The sequence below is a fragment of the Balaenoptera acutorostrata genome, chromosome 4 (assembly GCF_949987535.1).
Source record: "Balaenoptera acutorostrata chromosome 4, mBalAcu1.1, whole genome shotgun sequence".
NCBI lineage: Eukaryota > Metazoa > Chordata > Mammalia > Artiodactyla > Balaenopteridae > Balaenoptera > Balaenoptera acutorostrata.
In genome coordinates, this window is record NC_080067.1 from 52620109 (window position 1) to 52642367 (window position 22259).

Sequence of the window (22259 nt, forward strand, 5' to 3'; positions counted from 1 at the left end):
AAAGCACCAGGATTTCACCCGTGTTTTTGCAAGCACCAGGATTTCACCTGTGTTTCTGCAAGCACCATGTACGTTTTTAAACCAAATCTCACACTTCAAACTTATTTAGTACCTGAATAGGTGATTGCAGAATATGCTATTGCCCTTTTCCAGAACTCACATGTACTTAGAAGTGATATATTTTGTTCCATATTACTATGAAAATACCTGATGCTGATGCTGATGGTGGTTAATATAGACTGAAGGTCTACCATGTACCAGTAACTGTTCTAGGTGCTCTGCATAATGTAATCCTCATACCAACTCTACAAGGTTGATACTTTTTATGAATATCCCGCTTTTACAGATGAGGACGGTTTACACTACACAACTTGCCTGTGGTCATATATAAACTAGTCATTGAAGAGGCCAAGATTCACCAGGGCAGTCTGACTCCAGAGCCTGAGCTTTTTGAAGCTACTATTAGCGATCAACAGGGAGTCTTTATGCCCCTGTGGAGATTTGGAAATGCATCACTGTAACTGGGGAGCACTGATGGCATTTTGTGGGTGGGGTCAGAGATGCTAAATGTCTCACAACACACTTAAAAAGAGAACTGTCTTGCCCAACATGGCCAATGTGCCCCGTTGAGAAACACTAAGTATTCTGTTCTGTTTCCCTAAACGAACCCAAAGAGATAAGTATAAGTGTGAAACTTCATAAAGAAGTAAGAAGTAACTGGTAAAGGACCACATGTAAGGTAATCAATCACCAATCAACAAACAAAATAAAACAAAAGTCTATTGTTCTATTCAAATGTTAATATGAGTATTCATTTCCATGCACACTGACTAATGAGGTTTCCAAATACCTTTTAGCTTAGAAAGCTCTTGTTCTTTCTCTTGCTGCAGCTGCAGGTATCTCTGCTTGTGGTCATTAAATGTCCTACTGAAGTCCTCTCCTTGCTTGCGGTGTTCCTCTTCCAAGTCGCTGTGCTGTTTCTTTAGCTCCTCATGTTGACTCTGCAAAGATGAAAACTTTAGCAGGGATGTACATTCTCTAAATAATATCAGAATCTGTCTCTCGATAGCGTAGCCTTTCTCTTGCCAGAAAGTAAGCACAAATGAAGAAGTAGACTTAGTTTTCCTCAGCTTGCTTTGAATTTGTGCAGCTCCCTTCCATTCCAAATGAATAGTTTGCGATCATGGCCAAAAATAATTTTCTCCTGCATTTTTAACATTAACGGGAACAACAAGAAGTTGGAAGTTTGCATGAGAGATGGAAAAGGAAGGGATCTGGGGAAATTCCCAGGGACTTAAGTTACTGTGGAAACAGGGTAAAGCTAACGAAAAAATTACCCCTCCGTGGATACTCTAGATTGCCTCTTTCAATCTGATGTTTTCCCAGCAACATTTTTTATTTCCCTTCTTTGATTTTCAGCCTTCCTGGTAACCCAGTTTAAAGAAGGGGGAAAAAAAAGACTTTTTTCCGTTTGGGGGAAGTAATAAATCTATTGCTTATAGAATGATTCTTACGTATATTACTCCTGATTATAATACTGTAATCACAATCTAGATAAATTCTACAGTCTCCAAATGCTTAATGTGAAAGGGTGGTCTGCTTTAATTCATGTATTGCTTTCTTGATAATAGGAAAGATGCTGGTTTCAATAAAAAGCATATGCCCTACTGATATAGGAGAAAAGACAACACCAAACAAAAAGCTGGGGGGTAGGGGCTGGAGACAGTGGCGTGGTTTTTTTCCCTGCTGTGCAGGGTGGCATAATGTCTGCTGCTCATCTCTTCTGGCCTGAACAGAAATAATGCATCTCTCTCTCTCTCTCTTTTTTTCAATTTTCCTGACACAATAATGAGTTTTATCCAAGAACAAAGGAAGGAGAATCTTTAAACATAAATTGTGCTCCTGTGGTAGGCAGAACACTTATTACACATTAGTAACAGGAAGGCAGCATTTTAATACTTCTACTGCCTCCAGCACGACTAAGATAAAAGAAAATCCCTAAGAAAAACCACTCTGAGAAATTAGATTTAAAAAACAAACAAAAATCCTTAAAGGATAGAGAACAAAATTAAAAATTAGGTGACCAGAGAGCCTGATTTAGAAAAAATATGTAATGAGCTAAATATGTTCTTTGTAATCAGGTGATAAAACATGATGGATCATTACAATTATATATCACTTTTAGCCAGAAATGATTTTAATATACCATATCACAATACAAATCAACTTTCTGTAAACTTTCTTTGATCACTTAAGTTACTTAGTTAATCCTTTGATTCACTCACGAAGAACAACTTTAAATTACTCACCTTTAACATCTGATGTTGGACATTCAACGCGCTGTACCTGCTATTAGAATCTTGCTGTAAATTGAAAAGCAAACAGTTAACACAAAAGTAACAAATTTGGCTCTTTTGCTAACCAGAGCTTAAAGGTCTTAATGGAAGGATTTCACTCATTTCACTTGTGTTAAGTGAAAATGAACTCTAAGCTCGAAACAGGACAATTCTGAGGCCATCTCTTTATTTAATAGCAGAAATGAAGTTTTCGCATTCCTCTAAGTTTGCTAGACTTTAATAATGAAAAATCAGGACATGGATCCTGATGGATCCACGGATTAGATCCATCCATTTTTTCCCCTCATGGAAAAATCATGGACATGGACAAAGAAACAAACAGCAGCTTGACAGGGCCCTTGGAGGTGATTTACTTCCACTCTCATACTGAGAAGAAAAACTGATGCCAGAGGCACAGGGGAACTTGTCCTGAGATGCAGCACCGCATATGGCTGATAAGGCACAATATATTGTGCCCGGTGCTCCAAGGGGAAAAGGAGATAAACCAGGCCTCACCAGCTTCGCATGGCTTCCGGGAAGGGAGAGAAAAGGCACTTTCCTGCCTTGAGCTTCAGCGCTAAGAAATTCTACATATGTGACTTTACCCCAACTAGACTCCAGCTCACAGAGTGAGAAACAGAAAGGCTAAGGAACAGGCCAGGGCAAACATTTCCTTTAGTAGCAGAGCCAGGACCGAAACTTGAGCCTACATCTATGGCTGAAGCACGCGCTCCAGGAGTGTATCTCTGTGTGCCAGTGGAGTATCTTCACATGTGGACCTCACACAAGTGCAGTCCTGGGCAACCATAACCAGTGAGTGTGCAAACCACAAACCGCCTGAAAGTTTTCTCTCCCCAGGCTGCTGTGTTGTTCTGTCTTATGTGCCCCACTCCTTGCTTTACCCGTCACTGGTACAAGCACAGCCTCAATTACTTCTTTCTTTCATATTCTTGCAGCTTCTAAGATGAACTGTGTTTTTGCTTTATCATTTTATTTGATCACGTTACCATTTTAATTTGTAATAAATTACATTACAAAATGCACAACAGAACACACACAATTCTGGCTAGGGCTTTTAAAAGCAGGTAAGAGTTGAAAGCCGACAGCCTCCTAGCTATTCAAGGGACAGGCTCTTCTCAGTTTTAATACCCCAAAACGCCAATGCTTTATTCAACCAATGCTTACATATTTTTCTTAGCGTAAGAGAAAAACTTGTTTTTCTCCAGTTAATTTGGACTTTAAAACTTTTTAAACTGCCAATATCATTTATGTATTCATTCGTTCCACAAATGTTTTTGAACATGGGAACTCTAGGCCAGGTACCATGCCAGACATTACACAGCAATGTCTATGCAAGTGACAGTAACGTCGTGCAAAGGCAAATGAAAATAAATATCACATTCTGTAGAAAAGAGAGACTACAAATGAATAAATGAGTGAATAAAAATAATCTCTTTATGGTTGAACATTAAGGCTATTTCCAATTTATCACTATCACAGTAATGTGACAAACAAAGGAAGGTAGGTTTCAAAAGAACAGTTTTTAGGTCTTCCTCTGAGAATCTCTTGGGAAGGAAGGAAGGAAAGGAGAGAGGAAGGGAGGGAGGGAAGGAGGGAGGCAGGGAAATGTATTTCAGCCCTTCAATCCTAATGATCAACAGAGTAAAAGGTTTTGCGCTGTATTTCCCCCTCTTTCAAGTTTCGTGAAATAAAAAATTAAGGGAGAAAAAAAAAACTCACCCTTCCCTTATTTAGTGTTTCTTGTGCTTCTAATTTATAAACCAGAAAATCTAGAAAATACAAAATGGAGAAAAGAGAGTAAAAGTTAATTCACTGTGGCATTTTTAGACATCTAAAAGAACATAGGCGTACTCTACTCAGACCTAAAAAATGTTTCAGGTTTAAAACAATCTACTTGGTGACTTATACACTTTGTCTTTTAATGCTTTAGAAAGAGTTGAAAAAAACTGTTATATAATTTTCCTCTTTACCTTAAAGTTGTGAGTCTTGAATCAACAAAATACACACTATAACCAACTGATTAAAAGTGCATTTAGAATGTGTACTTGGTGATGAACTGTCCATGAAATTAAGGAGAAAAAAAACATGAAGTGCACCCAAGGACAGAGATGATTTATTGCCGGCCACTAGATGGCACACGAAAATCATTCAGGACCTGAAGAGGAAATCAAGCTGTGCAAACCATCTTTAATGCTCTTAAAGCTTTATTATCCACTAGATGGCTCTATAAAATCACTCTGCTTTCGAAGACAAGGGAAATCCAAATCCTATCAAAGCATTTTAATGATCTTAAACATCTCAGTAAAACATCCTAGCCCACACTGCCCTCCTCTGTTCTCCCTCCTTCTACCTCACACCAAGGTAATCGGACGGAACACCTCACTTCAATCTCAAGATTTACCAAAAAGATGAATAAATAAAAATAGAATGCAGGTAATTTCAAATCACAACCTGTATAAGCTCCATGCTTTATAGAAAAACTCTGATAAAAATCAACAGCATTGCCTAATACCTGTGCTAAATGTTAATTTTTCAAACCAAACCAATTAGTTGTGCCAGTAAAGCCTTTACCACAAGATGAAAACAGGCGTATAACTTAAAAGACATCGTACGATAAGATCAATTCATTACGTTCTAAATGTACATGTATACGTATATGTTTATATAACGTTTGTCATATTCCGGACAATGCACGCTGTTACTTTCCTGGATGCCTGTGGACAGAAGTTTCAGGTGTTAGTAACGTATGCATTGACAATATTCAAAGAAAAACTGGGTGTTATTTCCAAAGCAATACATATAACCAATATATGAATGACCTCAGAGTGGCACCAATTGAATGAAAGATTCTAAATCTAGTCTTGAGCAGGAATTATTTTGTCGCACAACGTATAGCATATTGCTTGGTATCTCCTTCTCCATCCACCAAATAAAACTGACTTTGGGTGATTTGAAAAATTTCTTAGCCAAAAAATAGTAAAGCAAGTACGTGATGCTTCAAAGAAGAGTATGATAAAAACACAGAACACAAATTACATTATTTATTTACCTTCCTTCGCTTTCTTATGTTCAAGTCTTTCCTTTTGCAAGGATTTCTCTAATCTTGATCTGTGTTCATACACAACTGGAAAAAAAAAAGTTAAAACTTATCTTCAAAGAATTAGAAATTCTAAGGTAAAATTAACATCAATTTTCAAAACAGGAAGAAGACAGCTGAGAGTCCCTTCACAATTAAAATTAAAATGTATGCATTTTAAGTTCCACATTCTTGGTAGAAGATGGAAACGATAATAGACATAATTCTGGGCTGACTCCTTTGCAGTCTGCCCCTCTGTAAAACCAACACTCTGGAAGAGGCTTCCACCTTCTTGGCCAGTTCCTTGCCCTCCTGCTTCTGGAACATGAGTCTCTGTGAGGTTCCAGGTCTCTTCCCGGACAAGCGTGTCCATGCTCACAACTTCAGCCAACATCTACACAGCATTGACCCTCATATCTGTGTGTCCAGCCCCCACCTCTCTCTCAGGTGCTAGGAGAGGATTTCCAGCCAGATATCCCATAAGTACTGCCAAGTCAACATGAGCTGAGTGAGTCTCAGTTAAAGATGCCTGGGTGGGTGAGGAAACCTCAGCAGCATACTAAGGTTTGCTGAAAGAAGAGGTGGATTCCGCCATGTCAGGAAAAACTTAGGTAAGATAGCCACAGAGATGAAGGAGGGAGAGACTCTCCCCACTGAAGAACCTAAACAAGTGCCCAAAAAGGAACAAGTCAGGTTTACATCTGCCATGGCAGGAAACCCAAGGCAAACTGATGTCCTGCTGTAGCACCTTCCTGCACTTTACCAACCCCACCTCCCCCATCTACTCTGAAGTAGCTGGAGTTGCCTGGTGAGTCGGGGAGAGAGAGCAGATGTGTTAGGGGGAAAACAGGCAGAAGCCCATCGGGACTCTCTCCCCCACTACAGGTTTCACATCTACAGCAAATGGGAGCTGCAAGAGTGCTAGAAGCTTTACCTTTAAATGAAAAAAATATGTATTACTGCACTGGACTAGACCAGACAGGATCCTTACTAAACTAAGACTGTGTTTATGGATAAAAGTTACTGGAAGATTTTTTTTGATCTGAGAGAAGCTGAAAAGTAGTGAAGTCTGTCTTAGATTTCATGCAGGGACAGAAAACCCAGCTCCGCAGAGTGGTTGGAATAGGGGAGAGGAGGGGAGAGGCAGAGAGAACAAAGTTACGTTTCTGACGCGTCCTTTAATCCTGTTTGTTCAGCATTATGGTCACAAATGATCTCATTCCCTGCAAGCTCAGCCAAGCCCGTCACTTGGTTCTTTTACCATCCCTAGCTCCCCATGACTCCCAAAGATACAATTCAATCACCAGTCACTGACTGTCCGCCGTCCAGTGCATACAACTACCCGACACTGCTGGCCGCCTAAAGTTGCCGTGGTCGCAGCAACTCCCCTCCCTGACATCTGCTTGTTGCCGATGGACCCCCTGCCCCGTCCCTCCCCCCGCCCTTTCCCCACTGCCACCCCTGCCAGTTACCAGCTATCTCTGCCCTCCTTCCAACACGCCCATCATCCCCAGGGTCCTTCCCCTTCTCCCAACACTGCACCTCTCATCTTGGCGTCCCATAGCAACCTGCCATTCCCAGGGCTCCACCTACGACTCCCACAGCCCCTCGCTCTCCTCACACCTCTGCTAGCATCTCAGTCCAGAACTCCTAGAAGGCCTGCCGCCGCCCAAACTGCTGTGGTGTCGTCCCCTGACGGCATGCCTGCCCCAAACTCATCTTTCCCCTCAATTCAGCCTCCCATTAGTCATCGAAATAATGACCTGCTCCATTCCCTTTCTCCACTTGGGTTCCTATTCTATTCACCAGATGATCCCTCCCCCTCCCCCAGCGCTATTATTACAAAGGGATCTAATCCAGCTCCACATTTATTGAGCTGCTGCAATGTACCTGGCCCCATATTATGAGTAGAAATGCAAAATGAATACACATGGGCCTTGGCCTCAAGAAGCTCTAGTCCAACACAGGAGATAGATTAGGTAATTTTAAATAATTGGAGCTAAATGCATTTGGCATAATAAAAGCCCAGTGAAAGAGAGGGGTGAGCTCTGGATGGGAGAGGAGCGAGGGGAGATTCTCAGAGGCGACAATCTCTTGGCTGGCTTTGAGAGTGAAGAACAAGTTGGCAGATGGGAGCACCACAGGAGAAAGGCACTGCTGGAAGACACATCACAGGGGCAAAGACACAGAGGTGCTGAAATCGGACTAAAGGCAGCTGTGTTCCAAAAAGCTTGGTTCCAAGTCCATTGTTGAGAAATTAGACTTTTTTCAACCATATAGGTGTACAGTATATAAGTCTCTCGGCCAATTCCTGAAAGCCTATTAAAACCAAGAGGTTCCTTGGATTGGTACTAACACTACCATCTTGAATGACATTTGGAACGAGGGAGGGAAAACAAAGACTAGTGCTGGGGAACCTCACCAAGCCAAACCCAGAACTGCCTGCTCACAGTCTTTGAGAATGTCCGTCAGGTAGTGGAGGCTTACAGGGGAATAGATAAATTACAGTGTTATCATGATATACACAGGCAAGAACAGGATGCCATGGGAACACCTAAGCTCCCCAGCTGGAAGGAAAAACACTCCCCTCATCTCCAATCCACTGGCCAAAGTTCCCACGGTCTGGGTAGAGGGTCACAGGAACATAAACATGCCGGGTAATAGGGAATCTGGGTGCACTAATTGGACATATTGCAGACAATTTCAGCAAAAGCATGTACATCACTTTCAAAGAAGGGTCAACAGGCAAAGTAGTCAAGATCTTGCTCTAATGGAGTCAAAAGTGGCAGCAGGGGTCCTGAGTCTAGGGGGCTCCTGAATGGAGGTCAGGACCATTATGGGGAGACAATCCAGCCTAGCAACACCCAAGATAACAACAGCAACAAAACCCAGCAGCAGCACAGCCAAGAAAACATATGTGGGGGACTGCTCACCACCGTCCCCAGCCACCTCAGACTCTAGATGTTAACTATTATCATGGAAGGGTAAGGATGGCGGCAAACGTTGTAGTTACAACTTATAATCCTGTGAAATTCTTCCTGACTTAATAAAATACGGCAGCAGTCACTCAACGTCACGTGGCACTTGGTGACAGCGGAACGCTTACCTTTGGTTTAGGCAGCAGAAAACTCATCTGCAGGATTTCACCTTCGATAAGGGCGGAGGGTCCACTAGATCCCACCTAGCGGAGAGGGGGTGTGGGGACTGGGGTGAGGAGTGCTCTATGTGGGGGGTAGGGGAGACGGTGCTCCGTGCTTTACTCTCTTCCCTGCAATTCAGCCAGAAGGATAATGTGCCAACGGCTGGTCCAAAGTCCCCATCGACCAAACTGTCTTTGACAGTTGTATGTATAATGGGGATTTATACATTCGACATCTTAAGAGCAGTGTGTCTCAAGAGCTAGAAGATCCTAGGATACACAGTTAGAAACTTTCCTATATCACCTAAAGAGATGCTATACAATGTCCACAAAGAGGAGAGCATGTTTATGGATTACAGTCCGCATCCAAAGGTCTTGGGAAATCTGAGACTAGCCACGAATCCATAAAATGGCATCACTCATAGCGTGACCTAAGGCATGAATAACGTGCTTTTGCAAATGCAGCAGAAAAAAGATGTGGTAAACAGGAATAGAGGCTGTATGTGAGGAACCGTGAGGTAACTGTACGATTAATATTGTCTTACTCAGAACTGGCCATTATGACAGCCACCAGCTTTAGTCCTGATATACAACCTAAGAATTCAGCAATGGTTTGAGGGATGGAGAATATCACCGAGGAGGAAGGTGAGAGAATGGGGCAGCAGTGACTGACGGAAAGCTGGAGAAGTGCTCAGAAAAAGGAAAAAAAAAAACCCCAAAACCGAAAAGGAACCTTAAACTATAGGCTGAGGAAACCACGTTAGGTAAAGGAAAGTGAGAGTAAAAATTAACCCTTAGAATTGGAAACTCTAGAAAGAATGGGAGAAGGAAAGAGGCAGGCGGTACGTAAAGGTCGAGAGCACAGACTCTGGTGTCTGGGTTCAAGTCCCAGATCCATTCCTTATGGGGAGAGTTGCTGAACTTCTTTGTGCTTCAGTTTCCTTATATGGTACACGGGAATAAAAACAGTGCCCATCCCTTTGGGTGGATGTCAGGGCTAAATGAGTTAATTTACGTGAAGTGCTTCAAACACGGCAGGGCACAGAGTAAATGCCAGAAAAATACTAAAATATTTTTTCAGCTATCTGTGATGGCTTAAAAGTGCCAGAGGATGAATCAGGTGATTCCCTGAGCTCTTTCAACCCTACAATTAAAGTCTAATAATAACAAAGTAATACACATATATATTGAGAGACTTGAAACAGCAATGAAATACTGATCTCAGTTTCCTGTTACTTAAAAAAAAAAAAATTCCCTTAAAAAGGGGGGAGGGTTGCGAATAATCATTCTAATAGCTTAGTAAAACCTATAAGCCTATTTTCTAATAAAAATTGAAGAACAGCTAAATGGACCAGATAGAATCTTTGTGTTCTTGTGGCTCTTCTAGAAAATTTCCCTATCAATTAAACACACACACACACACACACACACACACACTACCCTTAATTCTTCAGCATGCACTCTCCAGGCTCTGGGGCTGGTGATTTATCTAGATAGGTTTATTTACTGTTTTGCTTACAAGGAAGATTGCTAATCAATCCCTGTCACCTATCTCTATTTTTCTATTTATACTCTGAAGTCAAGGGCATCAGTCAAGATGAAACCAAACTGCTAGAACCTTTGCAACAAAAAAGGTATATAATTAATATTCTCAAAGCACCCATCAGGTTCAAGAAAAAAATAAGTATAAAAATAATGGTTCAATCTCGGCATTCAAGATCATTAATGCAGACCAACACTACAACGGGGATAGGATGTGAATCATAAGAACTCGTGAGAGAAAGATGAAAATCCACAATACTCATCATCTCCCCTGCTTACTGACAAGGAGGTTAATATTTTCCATGCACTCAAGGGTGGAAAGAGTTTTTATTCCCCCCTTAACTCACTCAAGAGTTTAAAAATATGCCAGCTTCCGACAGCAATTTTCCATTTTAACTCTGACTTCCATCCAAAAGGCACAGAGAAATTAGGGGCATGCATCCACATAGGGGTAAAATATACATCTATGACATTTCATCCATGACAAACTGCTCCAATTCAGAATTAGAAAACAACAGTTTAAAATTAGACAGAAAACACTGCTAAGTGTTTTAAAACCTTAAGCCAAGAGAGGGCAAGGTTTCTTTGGCAGAAGCAACGGCCTGTGAAATTTTGCTTTCAGTCCTGACGACAATACAGGGTTTTATCTTTATTTAAAAAAAACACACAACCAAGTCTTGGTATGAAAGGCACACAATTCAACTTGTGAAAACACTGATTTTCGAGTACCTTTATCATTTTACAGGTGATAAAAATTAAAATGCACAAATTTGTGTTTTGATAATTGTGGCTGAAGATCTTTAAGTAGGATAGCAAGAGTGATGACAAAAAAGGAAAATAAATTGAAATCACTATAGTTCTCAGAAGATAATACCCTTGAGGTTTTGCTTTATTTTGGTTTTTTAGGCCTAAAATCGTAGATATTTATTATGTCTTTACGAACAGTTCTCAACTGTGGTTCTAACTGGCCAGAAGTGGGCTGGAGGCCAGCCACTTGCCCACCCACCTCCTCCGCTGCACCATGAGCGGGTAATTAACATGAAGACAACATCATAGATAAAGTTTTCCAGTTATCTTTCCTTCCTTCTTTCATAATTTCACCTCATAAGAAGTCTGAGAAAGAATACCAAAGATCTTCTTAGAAAACAACCCATATAAAACAAGTGAAAAGACAAAAGAAGGGGGACACCTATTACCATTTTGAGGATCACACCGGATCCCCCTCGAGCCCCCGTGAGTGGGCAAACGTGCCCCTAAGGCTCTTCTTTGGTGTCTCCACCCCACTCTTTCCACAAAGTCTGCCCCATCCTCCTGACTCATGGAGCGTTTTTCTCACAGGTAACTCCTGAAACATTAAGTCCAGCTTTGGCTTCTCACCCCATTCCGGTTTTACAACTTCCAGTACAAGTCAACCTTTCCGGTCTGCTCGACCATTGATGGCTGAATTGAATTATGGTTAGTTCCCTTGGTCACATTGCAGGCCTGGGGGCAAAACCTCCCAATGGCTTCCCGTCACGCTTTGGGCAAAACCCACAGCCCTCACGAGGCTTCACCCCATCGTCCATCCTGCTCCAGCCCCAGCGGCCTCCTCACTATTCCCCGAACATGCCAGGCGAGCTCTCACTTCAGCACCTCACGCTGCCGCTTCCTGGCAGCCCCGCGGCCCCTCCTCCAGGTATCTGTGCGACTAGCTCCCTCACTTCCCTCAGATCTTTACTAGAAAGATACCTTCTCATCAGATCCTTTCCTGGACAACCTATCTGAGACTGCCACCTGCTTCCCACCCTCAACACTTCCAGGCTCCCTGCCCACTTCATTTTTCTCCTTAGTCCTTAACTTTTTCTACTAAATTTTTTACTTTCGGGGGCCTTATTTATTGCCTTTCTAGCTCACTAGAATATAAGCTCAGTCAGGGCAAGAATTTCTGGTTTGATTTATTTCAGTGTTGTATCCCTGTTACAGTGAGTTATAGGCATTCAACAGATAATGAATGAATGAATGAATGAATGAACTATGGGTGCCATGAAGGCTGGGATTGGCTAGCTCCTCTTTCCTTCTCTTCTATATTCCCAACCCTCACTACCACTTCAGTTCCAATCCCCCAGCTCCTAATATCTAGTGGTATTCAATAATTCTTGTGAAATAAATGAATGCATTTAGAAGCTATTTCATTCTCTTCCTCCTTTGCCTGCCATCCTTTAAGTCCCAGCATTTTTAACTGAATTTCCATATTTGTTGGCTCATTAGTACTCACATATCCCAGAGAATAGACAGCTAACAGAATAGAGATTAAATATAAATTTATCTGTTGATGTATAGGCTCATAAGATTAGCATTAGTTAAATCACAGCCTTGAAATATAGAAGTTTTCAGAATGCTGAGAGAAAAAAAGGACAGTCTGATTAGGTATTTTTCTACTTCATGGCAATTGCTGTATTTTTTTTTTTTTTTTACTGCACAATAAAGTTCCTATAATAGTTCACGAAGTGTCTATTTTTAAGTTTGCTAATGCATACAGTTTATGAAGTCATTTAAATGGAATTTTAACCATGATTTGAATTGGTGCCTAACTGCCTTTCTTATTTTGGATAAAACTATACGAAGGCTTTCCCTCATGACACTATCTAATTGAGATTCGGCTTTTTCAAACAAGTATTATATTAGCTGACTTAAGATATATGTCTTCACACAAGTCTTTTTCTTGGCATTCTTTTGAGTGGTGAGCTACTAATAATTCTACTCTTAGCTGCTCAGAGCTATCATAGCACCAGCAGTATTCCAGGCCCCTTGGGAGACACTAAAGTACAGGCATTACTCTTATAAAAAGCTTCTAATCAACAAAGTTGGGTTGTGAGAGGAGGCTAAGACAGTTAAAACAGTAAGAAGACAATCAGAGCTCACCAAAGGTTAGGTAAGCCAGGATGACAGAATGACCTGCTGAGCCAGCAGATTTTTACATATAATCTCTTGGTAAGCTAAGAGAAAAATTACCCTCCTGTCCCATGAAAATGCGGGACTCAACAAAGTAAAAGTTACATTCTCAAAGGCATGAATAAGTACATATGCGCATATATTAGAAACTTACGAATTCACAGTAATAGAAGTAAAAGTTATTCTAAAATCAGATGTATATAAATAGACCCTCAAGAGTAATATGCTTATCTAGCAATCAGATTTCAGCTGGACTGCATCACAGCATTTCAAGAAATAATGCATGAGAGAGAAGTTTAGGTTTCTGGTCACCCAAAACTGATGCAAGGGTATATAAGAATGCTCTTCAGATGGGCTAAAATAGGCAAAAGCACATTGGTTTTATAATGGGACTAAGAATTTATGCATAAACTTTTCAAAATCGATGTGCTTGAACCAAACATAAAAGACATTTAATTTTCTTAAGTTATCTGATTTCTTCATGGAAACCTGCCTCTACGGACACTTCAAGTAATGCCAGCATCTTTGCTGGCATTTTTTTAGGGAAAAACCTAACATCCAGGACTCAAGTATCAACCCTGTTGTATAAACCTGCACCTCTGGACTTCCCTGGTGGTGCAGTGGTTAAGAATCCGCCTGCCAATGCAGGGGACACGGGTTCGAGCCCTGGTCCGGGAAGATCCCACATGCCGCGGAGCAACTAAGCCCGTGCGCCACAACTACTGAGCCTGCGCTCTAGAGCCTGCGAGCCACAACTACTGAGCCCATGTGCTGCAACTACTGAAGCCCGTGCGCCTAGAGCCAGTGCTCCGCAACAAGAGAAGCCACCGCAGTGAGAAGCCCGCGCACCGCAACGAAGAGTAGCTCCCACTCGCCACAACTAGAGAAAGCCCATGTGCAGCAACAAAGACCCAACGCAGCCAAAAATAAATATAAAATAAATAAATAAATTTTTTTAAAAAACCAAAAAAACACCTGTATCTCCGAGAATACACACAATGCAGGGAGGATGAGCTGGGCTGCAACTGGCTTCTCCTTCAAACCAATGAAGCAGTACACAAGCAACCCCAGCTTCATCCAAACGCCAGTGTCAAGTTTTCACTTCAAAATGTGAAGGTATGCAACATATCTTGGAAAAGGCTTCATAAAAAACCTGGCTTATAAAGAGATACTATGTAAGGCCTCTTCTCTATTGCATCCTGAATATTACATTCTACAAATCAAACAAATATTCACTGAGCATTTATTATATGCCAGGCATTGTTCTGATATTTGATAATATATTGTGAGCACAACAGTAGAAAATATTGCCTTTGGGGAACTCATATTCTGCAGAAAGATGTAAATGATAAACATAATTAAGAGTACATTAGAGGGGCTTCCCTGGTGGCGCAGTGGTTGAGAATCTGCCTGCCAATGCAGGGGACACGGGTTCGAGCCCTAGTCTGGGAAGATCCCACATGCCGCGGAGCAACTAGGCCCGTGAGCCACAATTACTGAGCCTGCGCGTCTGGAGCCTGTGCTCCGCAACAAGAGAGGCCGCGATAGTAAGAGGCCCGCGCACCGCGATGAAGAGTGGCCCCCGCTTGCCGCAACTAGAGAAAGCCCTCGCACAGAAACGAAGACCCAACACAGGCAAAAATAAATAAATAAATAAATAAATAAATAAATAAATAAATTAAAAAAAAAAAAAAAAAAAAAAAAAAAAAGAGTACATTAGAAGTCAGTGAATGCCACGGGGGTGGGGGGAGAAAAGAACGGAGTATAAGAGATTGGAGTTGTGGGAAGGATGGATCAGGTTTCACTTTTAAATAGGGTGGTCAAGACAGGATTCACTGAGAAGGAGACGTTTGAGTCAACACTTGAAAAACGTGGTGAAGGAGTTAGTACTACAGACGCCTCAGGGCAAGTGTTCCAGATAGAAAGAACAGGAAGTGCAAAAGCTCTACAGTGCAACTATACCTGGGATGTTCTAAGAAAAGCAGGGAGGCCAGAACAGCTGAGGCAGAGTGAGTCTAGAAGGTCAAAGGGTGAAGGTGGGGAAGGCGTCAGATGGCGATGGGTCTTGTAGGACCTCATGAAGACTTGGCGTTTACTCTGAGAGAAATGTGGAGCCACTGGAGCGTTTTGAGCAGGAATATGTGATGTTAACTTAGATTTTAAAATAATGATCACTCTGACCCAAGATGCAAGCGGGAAAGCTAGTTAGTCGCAGGCTTCTGCAGTCACGCAGGCCCGAGTGTAACGGGAGAGTAGGACCGTGTGCAAGCTGCAGCCGATTCTGAATTTAGACTGAAGGTAAAACCAGTGCATGTAATCAGCTGAGATGGGGAAGGCCACCGTGGACTAGGTTTATGAGGAAGATCGGGAGTAAGACTTCACTGACTACAGAGTGGTTTACTCAGCCTGCAGGAGTCAGTCTAGATTCCCAGAGGCAACATTTGTGCGGATGTTTCCTTCCAATGGAGGAGAATAACCCAGACAGTGGACAGAGAACATGTAAGAGCACTGAGGCAAAACCAAAATCAACCTGTTTGTAGTATTCCTCAAACTTCCCTGAAAATAAGAATAACCTGGAGTGCTTGTCCATCACACAGATTCCTGGGGTCCCACTGGAAGCTACTGAATCAGAATTTCCAGGGAAGAGCCTTGATAATCTGAATATTTAGCAAGTGTGCCTCGACACCCGCCCAACGCCTGCTCCCCAAAACCCTTCAAAGGGGAGTTCTGGAAACACTCTGTTTAGCATAGCATCGATAGGAAGGTAGGTAATCAGGGAGGGGAGAGAATGAATGGGATAGGGCTACCATTGACTTGATCAGATCTGCGTATAGAAAATCACTTTATGGGTAGCACGGAAGACGGAGCAGAGGATCTGAGAGAGAGGAGAGGTTGATGGATCAGTTAGGAGGTCACCTCAATAACTTCCATGTTGCCCCAATATAAGATGATGTCCAGTTCTGCCAAGAAGATAATCCGATTTTTAAAAAAAAGTTGATTTCTTTTCCAACTGGAATATACAAAATTTTAGAAGAGTGAAAATGAGTGGGAAGTGAAAAAGAATATGAACAGACGCTTAAGGATATCCCAATGGTGGTTAAATATTTGAAAAAGTGGTCAGCTGGGTTAAGTCATCAGGGAAATCAAGTTAAAATCATAACGTAATACCACTATTCTCCCCTCAAAATGACTAAAATAAAAAAGACAGAAAGTACCGAGCTGGCAAGAATATGGAGAAAGGCGCCCTCCTACCTTGTTGATGGGCGTGGAGCTTGGTACAACCACTTCAGAAACCTGTTTGCCAGCACCTGTCAGAGCTGAAGAGGGGTATCCTGTGTGGTCTATAATCCCAGTCCCACATAGGTACCCAAGCCAATGCTGGCATGCAGTCACCGGAAGTCACAGAGGAGACTCGGAAGAACGAGACTCTTCACAACCCTCCCCAACTGGAAACAACATAAACATCTATCACCGGAGGATGGATAAGGTGTGGTTGTTCATAAAATGAAATAACCACTCCGCAACGTGGAGAAACCGAATGAAGCAACACTTGAGTTTCACAAACATAATGTTGAGGAAAGAAGCCAGACAGCAAAGTGGCGCTTACTGAATGAGTCTGCTTACAGAAAATTCAAAAATAAGCGAAACTAGTCCGTGGCGAGAGGAGGAAGGACCTGTTCACACCGTGCCTACTGGCAGTGGGAGGTGCACAGGCAGTTCCCAGAAGAGCGCAGGAGGGCGCATTTTTGGGTGCTGGCAACTGTCTGATTCCACACTGTCTGCTTTGTGAGAATTCACTGAGCTCCATATGTAAGATTCACGTACTTTTCTGAATGTACAAGTGTTTACGTAAGATCATGGTCCTTGTTATTTTCAGTTACATAAGTGAAATTAATAGGGAAATATAAAACATTTAGATAGGTCACTTTTGTCCCTCCATCCGCGTCTCCCCAATTTGATTCAAACTCTTCACAGGCATGTCTGACATCTGCGTCTGCATCACCTCAGGTCAGCATCTTAGTCCTCTGACAGTTTTCTGAAGCACACCCAACTTCACTGGAATACAGCATTAGTGGAATCTCTGTCTGATGCGGTCACTGGAAACGTCCTAAATCACATATATTTGGTAAAAATTAGGATAGCTGACATCTCCATTTGTCCTGGAGGTGCAGATTCATGCTTTTGGTAGCCCTAACTCCTGAACGTATTGGGGGTGTTTTTGTTTTGTTTTGTTTTTGCAGGGGTGGGGAGGGTAGTGAAAAGGCTTATTTATAAAGATATTTTGCATTTACCGTTGTGAGATCACATTCCTGGGAATAAATACCCACACTATCTTAAATGTTGCCACGTCCTTTAAAAACAAAAAAAAAGATTTTTGTCAGGTGCCCTTCATAAATATCTAGTCGCATTAAACGAGGCCCTTTTGGGCCAGTGTGTCTCCCTCACACAGTGCTCTGTGGTTTAAAATAAAGCAATTGGGAGAGCTCCCAGAAATAGCAGAGGCTTTATGCTCACTCCAGTACAACGAGGCCCCCTCTTTTCTGAGGAGTAGTTTTGCAGGAGGAAGGAAATCTAGCTTTGTAATATTCAAGTATATGCAGTAATTATTGATGGAGGGAGGGGAATGCACAGAAGCAAAATGTATTTAAGCAATAAATGCAAAATGCCTCAGTGACTGACTCAAAGTACGTTATCAAAGTGGATCCAAGGCTGGTGCAAAGATTTCCGGCTTATGCTACTGCGTGAAAGGAGGGTCCAGGACCAAGGAGGACAGTGGGAGCTCTGTGGGCGGGGGCAGGGCATCACGCACCCTGCATCCCACTAATGCATCTAATGCTTGAGAGGGATACCAAGATAGTGCAGGGAAGGAGGAAGAGTCATCTAAGAAACACTCAAGTTGCTAGTAGCTAGAAGGTCACTGCTGGAAAGGTCTATTTCATTATCACTTACAAGTCTAAGAAGACCCAACACAAGGACCCCTTTGAGGTAAACCCCAGCGTACCCTCCACAGCCACCTTGTACGTTTCTTGACATTTCTTTTTGTCCCACAACTAAACTGCTTAACTACTTATACCAATTACCACTGAGGGAACTTAAGAAGATAAGATACTGTGGGGACAAAGTCAACACCAGATGTCTAAAACCTGCTTCACCAGTTTGATTAGAATTCTTAGGGATATCCTGCATTCTCTTTCCATTTTTGGACATTTTAAGCTCTCCTTTGAGATAGGAGTATAATTAGGTATGATTTCTTTTCTTTCCTTATATTTGCTACAGAACAATGAATATTTTCAGTTTGCTAAGATCATATGTGACTCTAAATAAGAATATCTCCTGCATTGAAATCCTGGGCACTGCCTGATTCGGGGCAAGGGTCATATTTTAATCTCCACTCACTGCACGGGCCCATCAAAGCCCTTAAGAGTAGAAGGCTGAGCTCACTGATTGAGACCCTCCAAGGTCAAATAAAAACATTATCTTTTCTTCATGCTTTAAGAAAGGGTATATTACGTATCAGGATGTGTGGGTTTTAGGGTGACAGCAGGAGACTTCTGATGATGATGTGACATGAGGAGGACGCAGAGGGCTTTGTGAAATTCTGGTGAGTAGCCCTTGAGGTACTGCAATTGTATCGGCCTCCGTCATGTAAACACAGTCACCCACGATGTGAAACCCGACATGTGAGATCAGTGCCCACCTTCACTGTGGTCCCCAGGGGCTTCTCCAGGCAGTACGGATGCCCCACGTCTATTCTTCCGTGGGGGCCTAAGCAAATCTCTATCCGTGGTCTTATTATCATACTTTACATACAGATTTGTCACTCCTACTGTTTTGTGGAATTACTTATGAGAGAGTCAAATCTGTGCAAATTGTCACCCAGCCTTGGGTCTGGTACAAAGTGGATAGCTGCCGATGGTTTATTAAATGACTGAACCAAGATAATCAGCACATGACGTTAACGATGTACTCTTCATACCAATTATTTCACAAAATTTACATATAAAATTTGTACTTGGTTACATATCAAGATGGATTCCTAAGAGTCCAACTTTAAGAAACTTTAAATTTGATACAGCTGACTTATACCAATATAAGCATAGGAATTCATTGGCAACCTCTCAAGGTTTTCTATGAAAGGTAGAGACAATTTATCTAATATCTATATTGTTTAAATTGACAAAGTACATGGGGATCTTTGAAAGCACAGTAAAATCAACAGACAGTCCAGATCTGTAGAAAGGTGCATACATAACTGGATGCTAAAAGAAAGAAAAAAATCGTTGATGATACCAGCATTCTAATTAAACTTCCAGTTTTTCTTTTCAACCCATTCCATAGTTAGTATTCACACTAAATCCACTGAAAGTGACTTAAGTAGAACTGAGATGGATTAACCTGGAAGAAGAAAAAAAGAGAGAGAAGGAATAAAGAGACAGACTGACAGAGAAATAGAAACAGATGGAGCCAAGAGACAATTTAATGAGAATTTTTCAAGTAATTTAGGGGAAATAACACTGGCCTGAGCCAAGATTCCTGAGCTCCATGCTACCAGACACTAACCAGTTCTGTGCTCACATTTAAGAAACTTCACCTTTCAAATTCTGTTTCCTCAGCAATAAAATGAGGTAGTTGGACATTTGAGTCATCAAGGTCCTTCCAATGCTAAAATTCTAAATATGCATATTCAAAGCAAAGGAGAAGAGTAGGTGGCATCAGCAATACACTAATCATTTCAAAGTGGATTTGTATATTCTCAGTAAAATAAACTTGGGGACTTGCCTGGCCGTCCCAGTGGTTATGACTTCACCTTCCAATGCAGGGGGGTGTGGATTCGATCCCTGGTCATGGAGCTAAGATCCCACATGTCTCATGGCCAAAAAACCAAAACAGAATCAATATTGTAACAAAATTCAATAAAGACGTTAAAAATGGTCCATATCAAAAAAAAAATCTTAAAAAAATATAAATAAATTTGAATAAGAGAGGAATGATTCAATTTAGCAGAATGCTGGGAAAGGCTCTGATTTTTTAGGAAAAAGTTTTTGACAAAAGAATACTATTTCAGATTTATCTGTCACCTATGATTTTCAATAAGTTGAAAACTATTATATATAAACTAAGACCCTGTGTCATACTTAATGTGTTCTATGGTGGGGCTCTCCTTTTCTATAGGTACAACTCTAAAAGATACAGACACATTATCCTTCTTTGATACTGAATGACTAACAAAAGCAGTAAAGTACATACATCCTTGCTCCTTTTTTTCCCTGCCTGATTCATGTTTCAATTTGCTCTTTCCCATACTAGGGCATAACCAAGCATATCTGGTGAACAGCCTGGACACAGAGGTGGGAGAATGCAAATATCAGGTATTCTTCAGAATAGGCAGATTTTTGCATGTGTCTACTTGCACATATCTGCAGGCAACACTTCCTGGTGGAACAGGCCAAAGGCTAGAAGTCCAGAGATTTGGGTTTAATTTTTAATCTGAAAGGTATTTATTTAATGTCATACGTTTCATCACTGGTAAAATAAAGGGGCTTAGCAACTGATTTCTAAGGCTTCCTCCAGCTCTAAGATTCTCTGATTCTCTGATGTGGTTTAGCAAGCAAGGACACAGAATCAGAACTGTGGAATGACCTGGATAAATGTTTAAGATCTTACAGCATAATAGCGATGCTCAGAAAGAATGCTGGCTTGACTAGACTAGGGGGACCCAGCGGGGTTATAAAAGAAGACCACAAGAGGAGGGGCAACATCTTTTTTGGCTGAAGGGCTTAAGTCCCTTTTCTTCTGCAAAGTATCTGAAAATGATTAAAATTATTTTGACAGCTGCAAGTAATTGGGAGGTGGGTGAAAACAGGAAGTGCAGGCACAGAATAACCTCACTGGTTCCAGATTCTGACAATTCAATATTTATAGTAATTTGGACAAGAGTAGCTGACATTTATTATTATACTACATTTTGATTTCAAGTAATATAGCATAAAACTAATTATAACCATAACTTAAAACAAGATTCATTAGCATACTAGACACTTCACCTCTGATGCTATGCTATTTCCCCGTTGACAAAGTATAAATCAGAATTTCTCTGGAAGAGCAAACAGGTATTCCACTAAAGATCTCGGTTCTATTCTTTATCACCTTGTAGATAAATCTGTCACTAAGAGGTTAAATACATTTGCAGATGAGTGTTCATATATTCAGGGGAAAAAAGTGTCCTTTAAGAACCACTTTTGGTAGCAAAACTATGCTTTTATAGTCCTTTACAATTTATATACAAAGAGCTTTTTTACACCCAATTCACATGTAATTTGTGGGGGAACAAGGTGCTAATAAGAAATTACTCCTATCTATTCATTAGAGGATCCAGTGACCTTTCTTTAGCCATTAGCTTAGTACTGAAAAGGCATTTACTTAAGAAGCATTAAACTTTTTAGTGATTTAGTGTACTCTTGTTCCATTATTCTGAGTTTCTGGGGAGATACTTCATAAGAAAAGGAATCCATTTATTACGGTAATTTCGTGATTGTCATTCAAGAGATTGTGAGAAAGAAATTATTATCTTTAAATTCACCTTTAAATCATTGATACAACATGCCCACCACCCCACCATAAAGCTGTATGAATTTAAGTATATAGATACAAGAAAGGGTTTTTTTTTTGTAATTACTGCTGAATATGAATTATCATAGGAGAATTGGGACAATTTTTAGTTAATATTCATGCTTGGTTCTTTCATCTTTGCTTTAGAATCTTGGGAACTCACTAGGTAAATTTTTTAACATTTTAAAGAACCCACTTTTGAGTTCTACTTTTAATGAAGATAATTTTGTGCTACTTTGTTACTTACTCAATGATGAAATAAAAACTACAGTACTTACAAGTAGTCTATCCCTTCAACACCACAAATTTATGAATTAGGAATTGTAGCTCTTGATCCAAAACAATAAATCTACAAATACACATTAGGCATAAATACATTTAGCAGTATATGTAGGAAAACAAAAAAAATAGCACTAAACAGTTATTAAAGTTTTTCTTCTGAGGCTATCAAACACACACACATACACACACAAGCACACGATATAAAAAACCAAAAACCAAAAAACCCCCAAAAAACAAAAAACCCTCTGATCTAAACATTGTTGCCAATGTACTGTCAGAGCTCAGTAAATCATCCCCATACTAAAAGCATGAGAGAAAACAA

At 41.0% G+C, this 22259-nt stretch overlaps 1 protein-coding gene across 4 annotated transcripts in view; it reads right to left on the bottom strand.

Moving 5' to 3' along the window:
- Nucleotides 1-22259, bottom strand: part of GOLIM4 (golgi integral membrane protein 4) — a 74815-nt gene that overhangs the window by 27238 nt on the left and 25318 nt on the right. For all 4 annotated transcript variants that reach the window (XM_028162677.2, XM_007197547.2, XM_007197546.2 and 1 more), the window contains exons 2-5: nt 5407-5481; nt 4077-4126; nt 2310-2363; nt 851-1001 (exon numbers count right to left, since the gene is read on the bottom strand). In XM_028162677.2, the coding sequence (XP_028018478.2) occupies nt 851-1001; nt 2310-2363; nt 4077-4126; nt 5407-5481 (330 nt within the window). The remainder of the gene's footprint in view (nt 1-850; nt 1002-2309; nt 2364-4076; nt 4127-5406; nt 5482-22259) is intronic.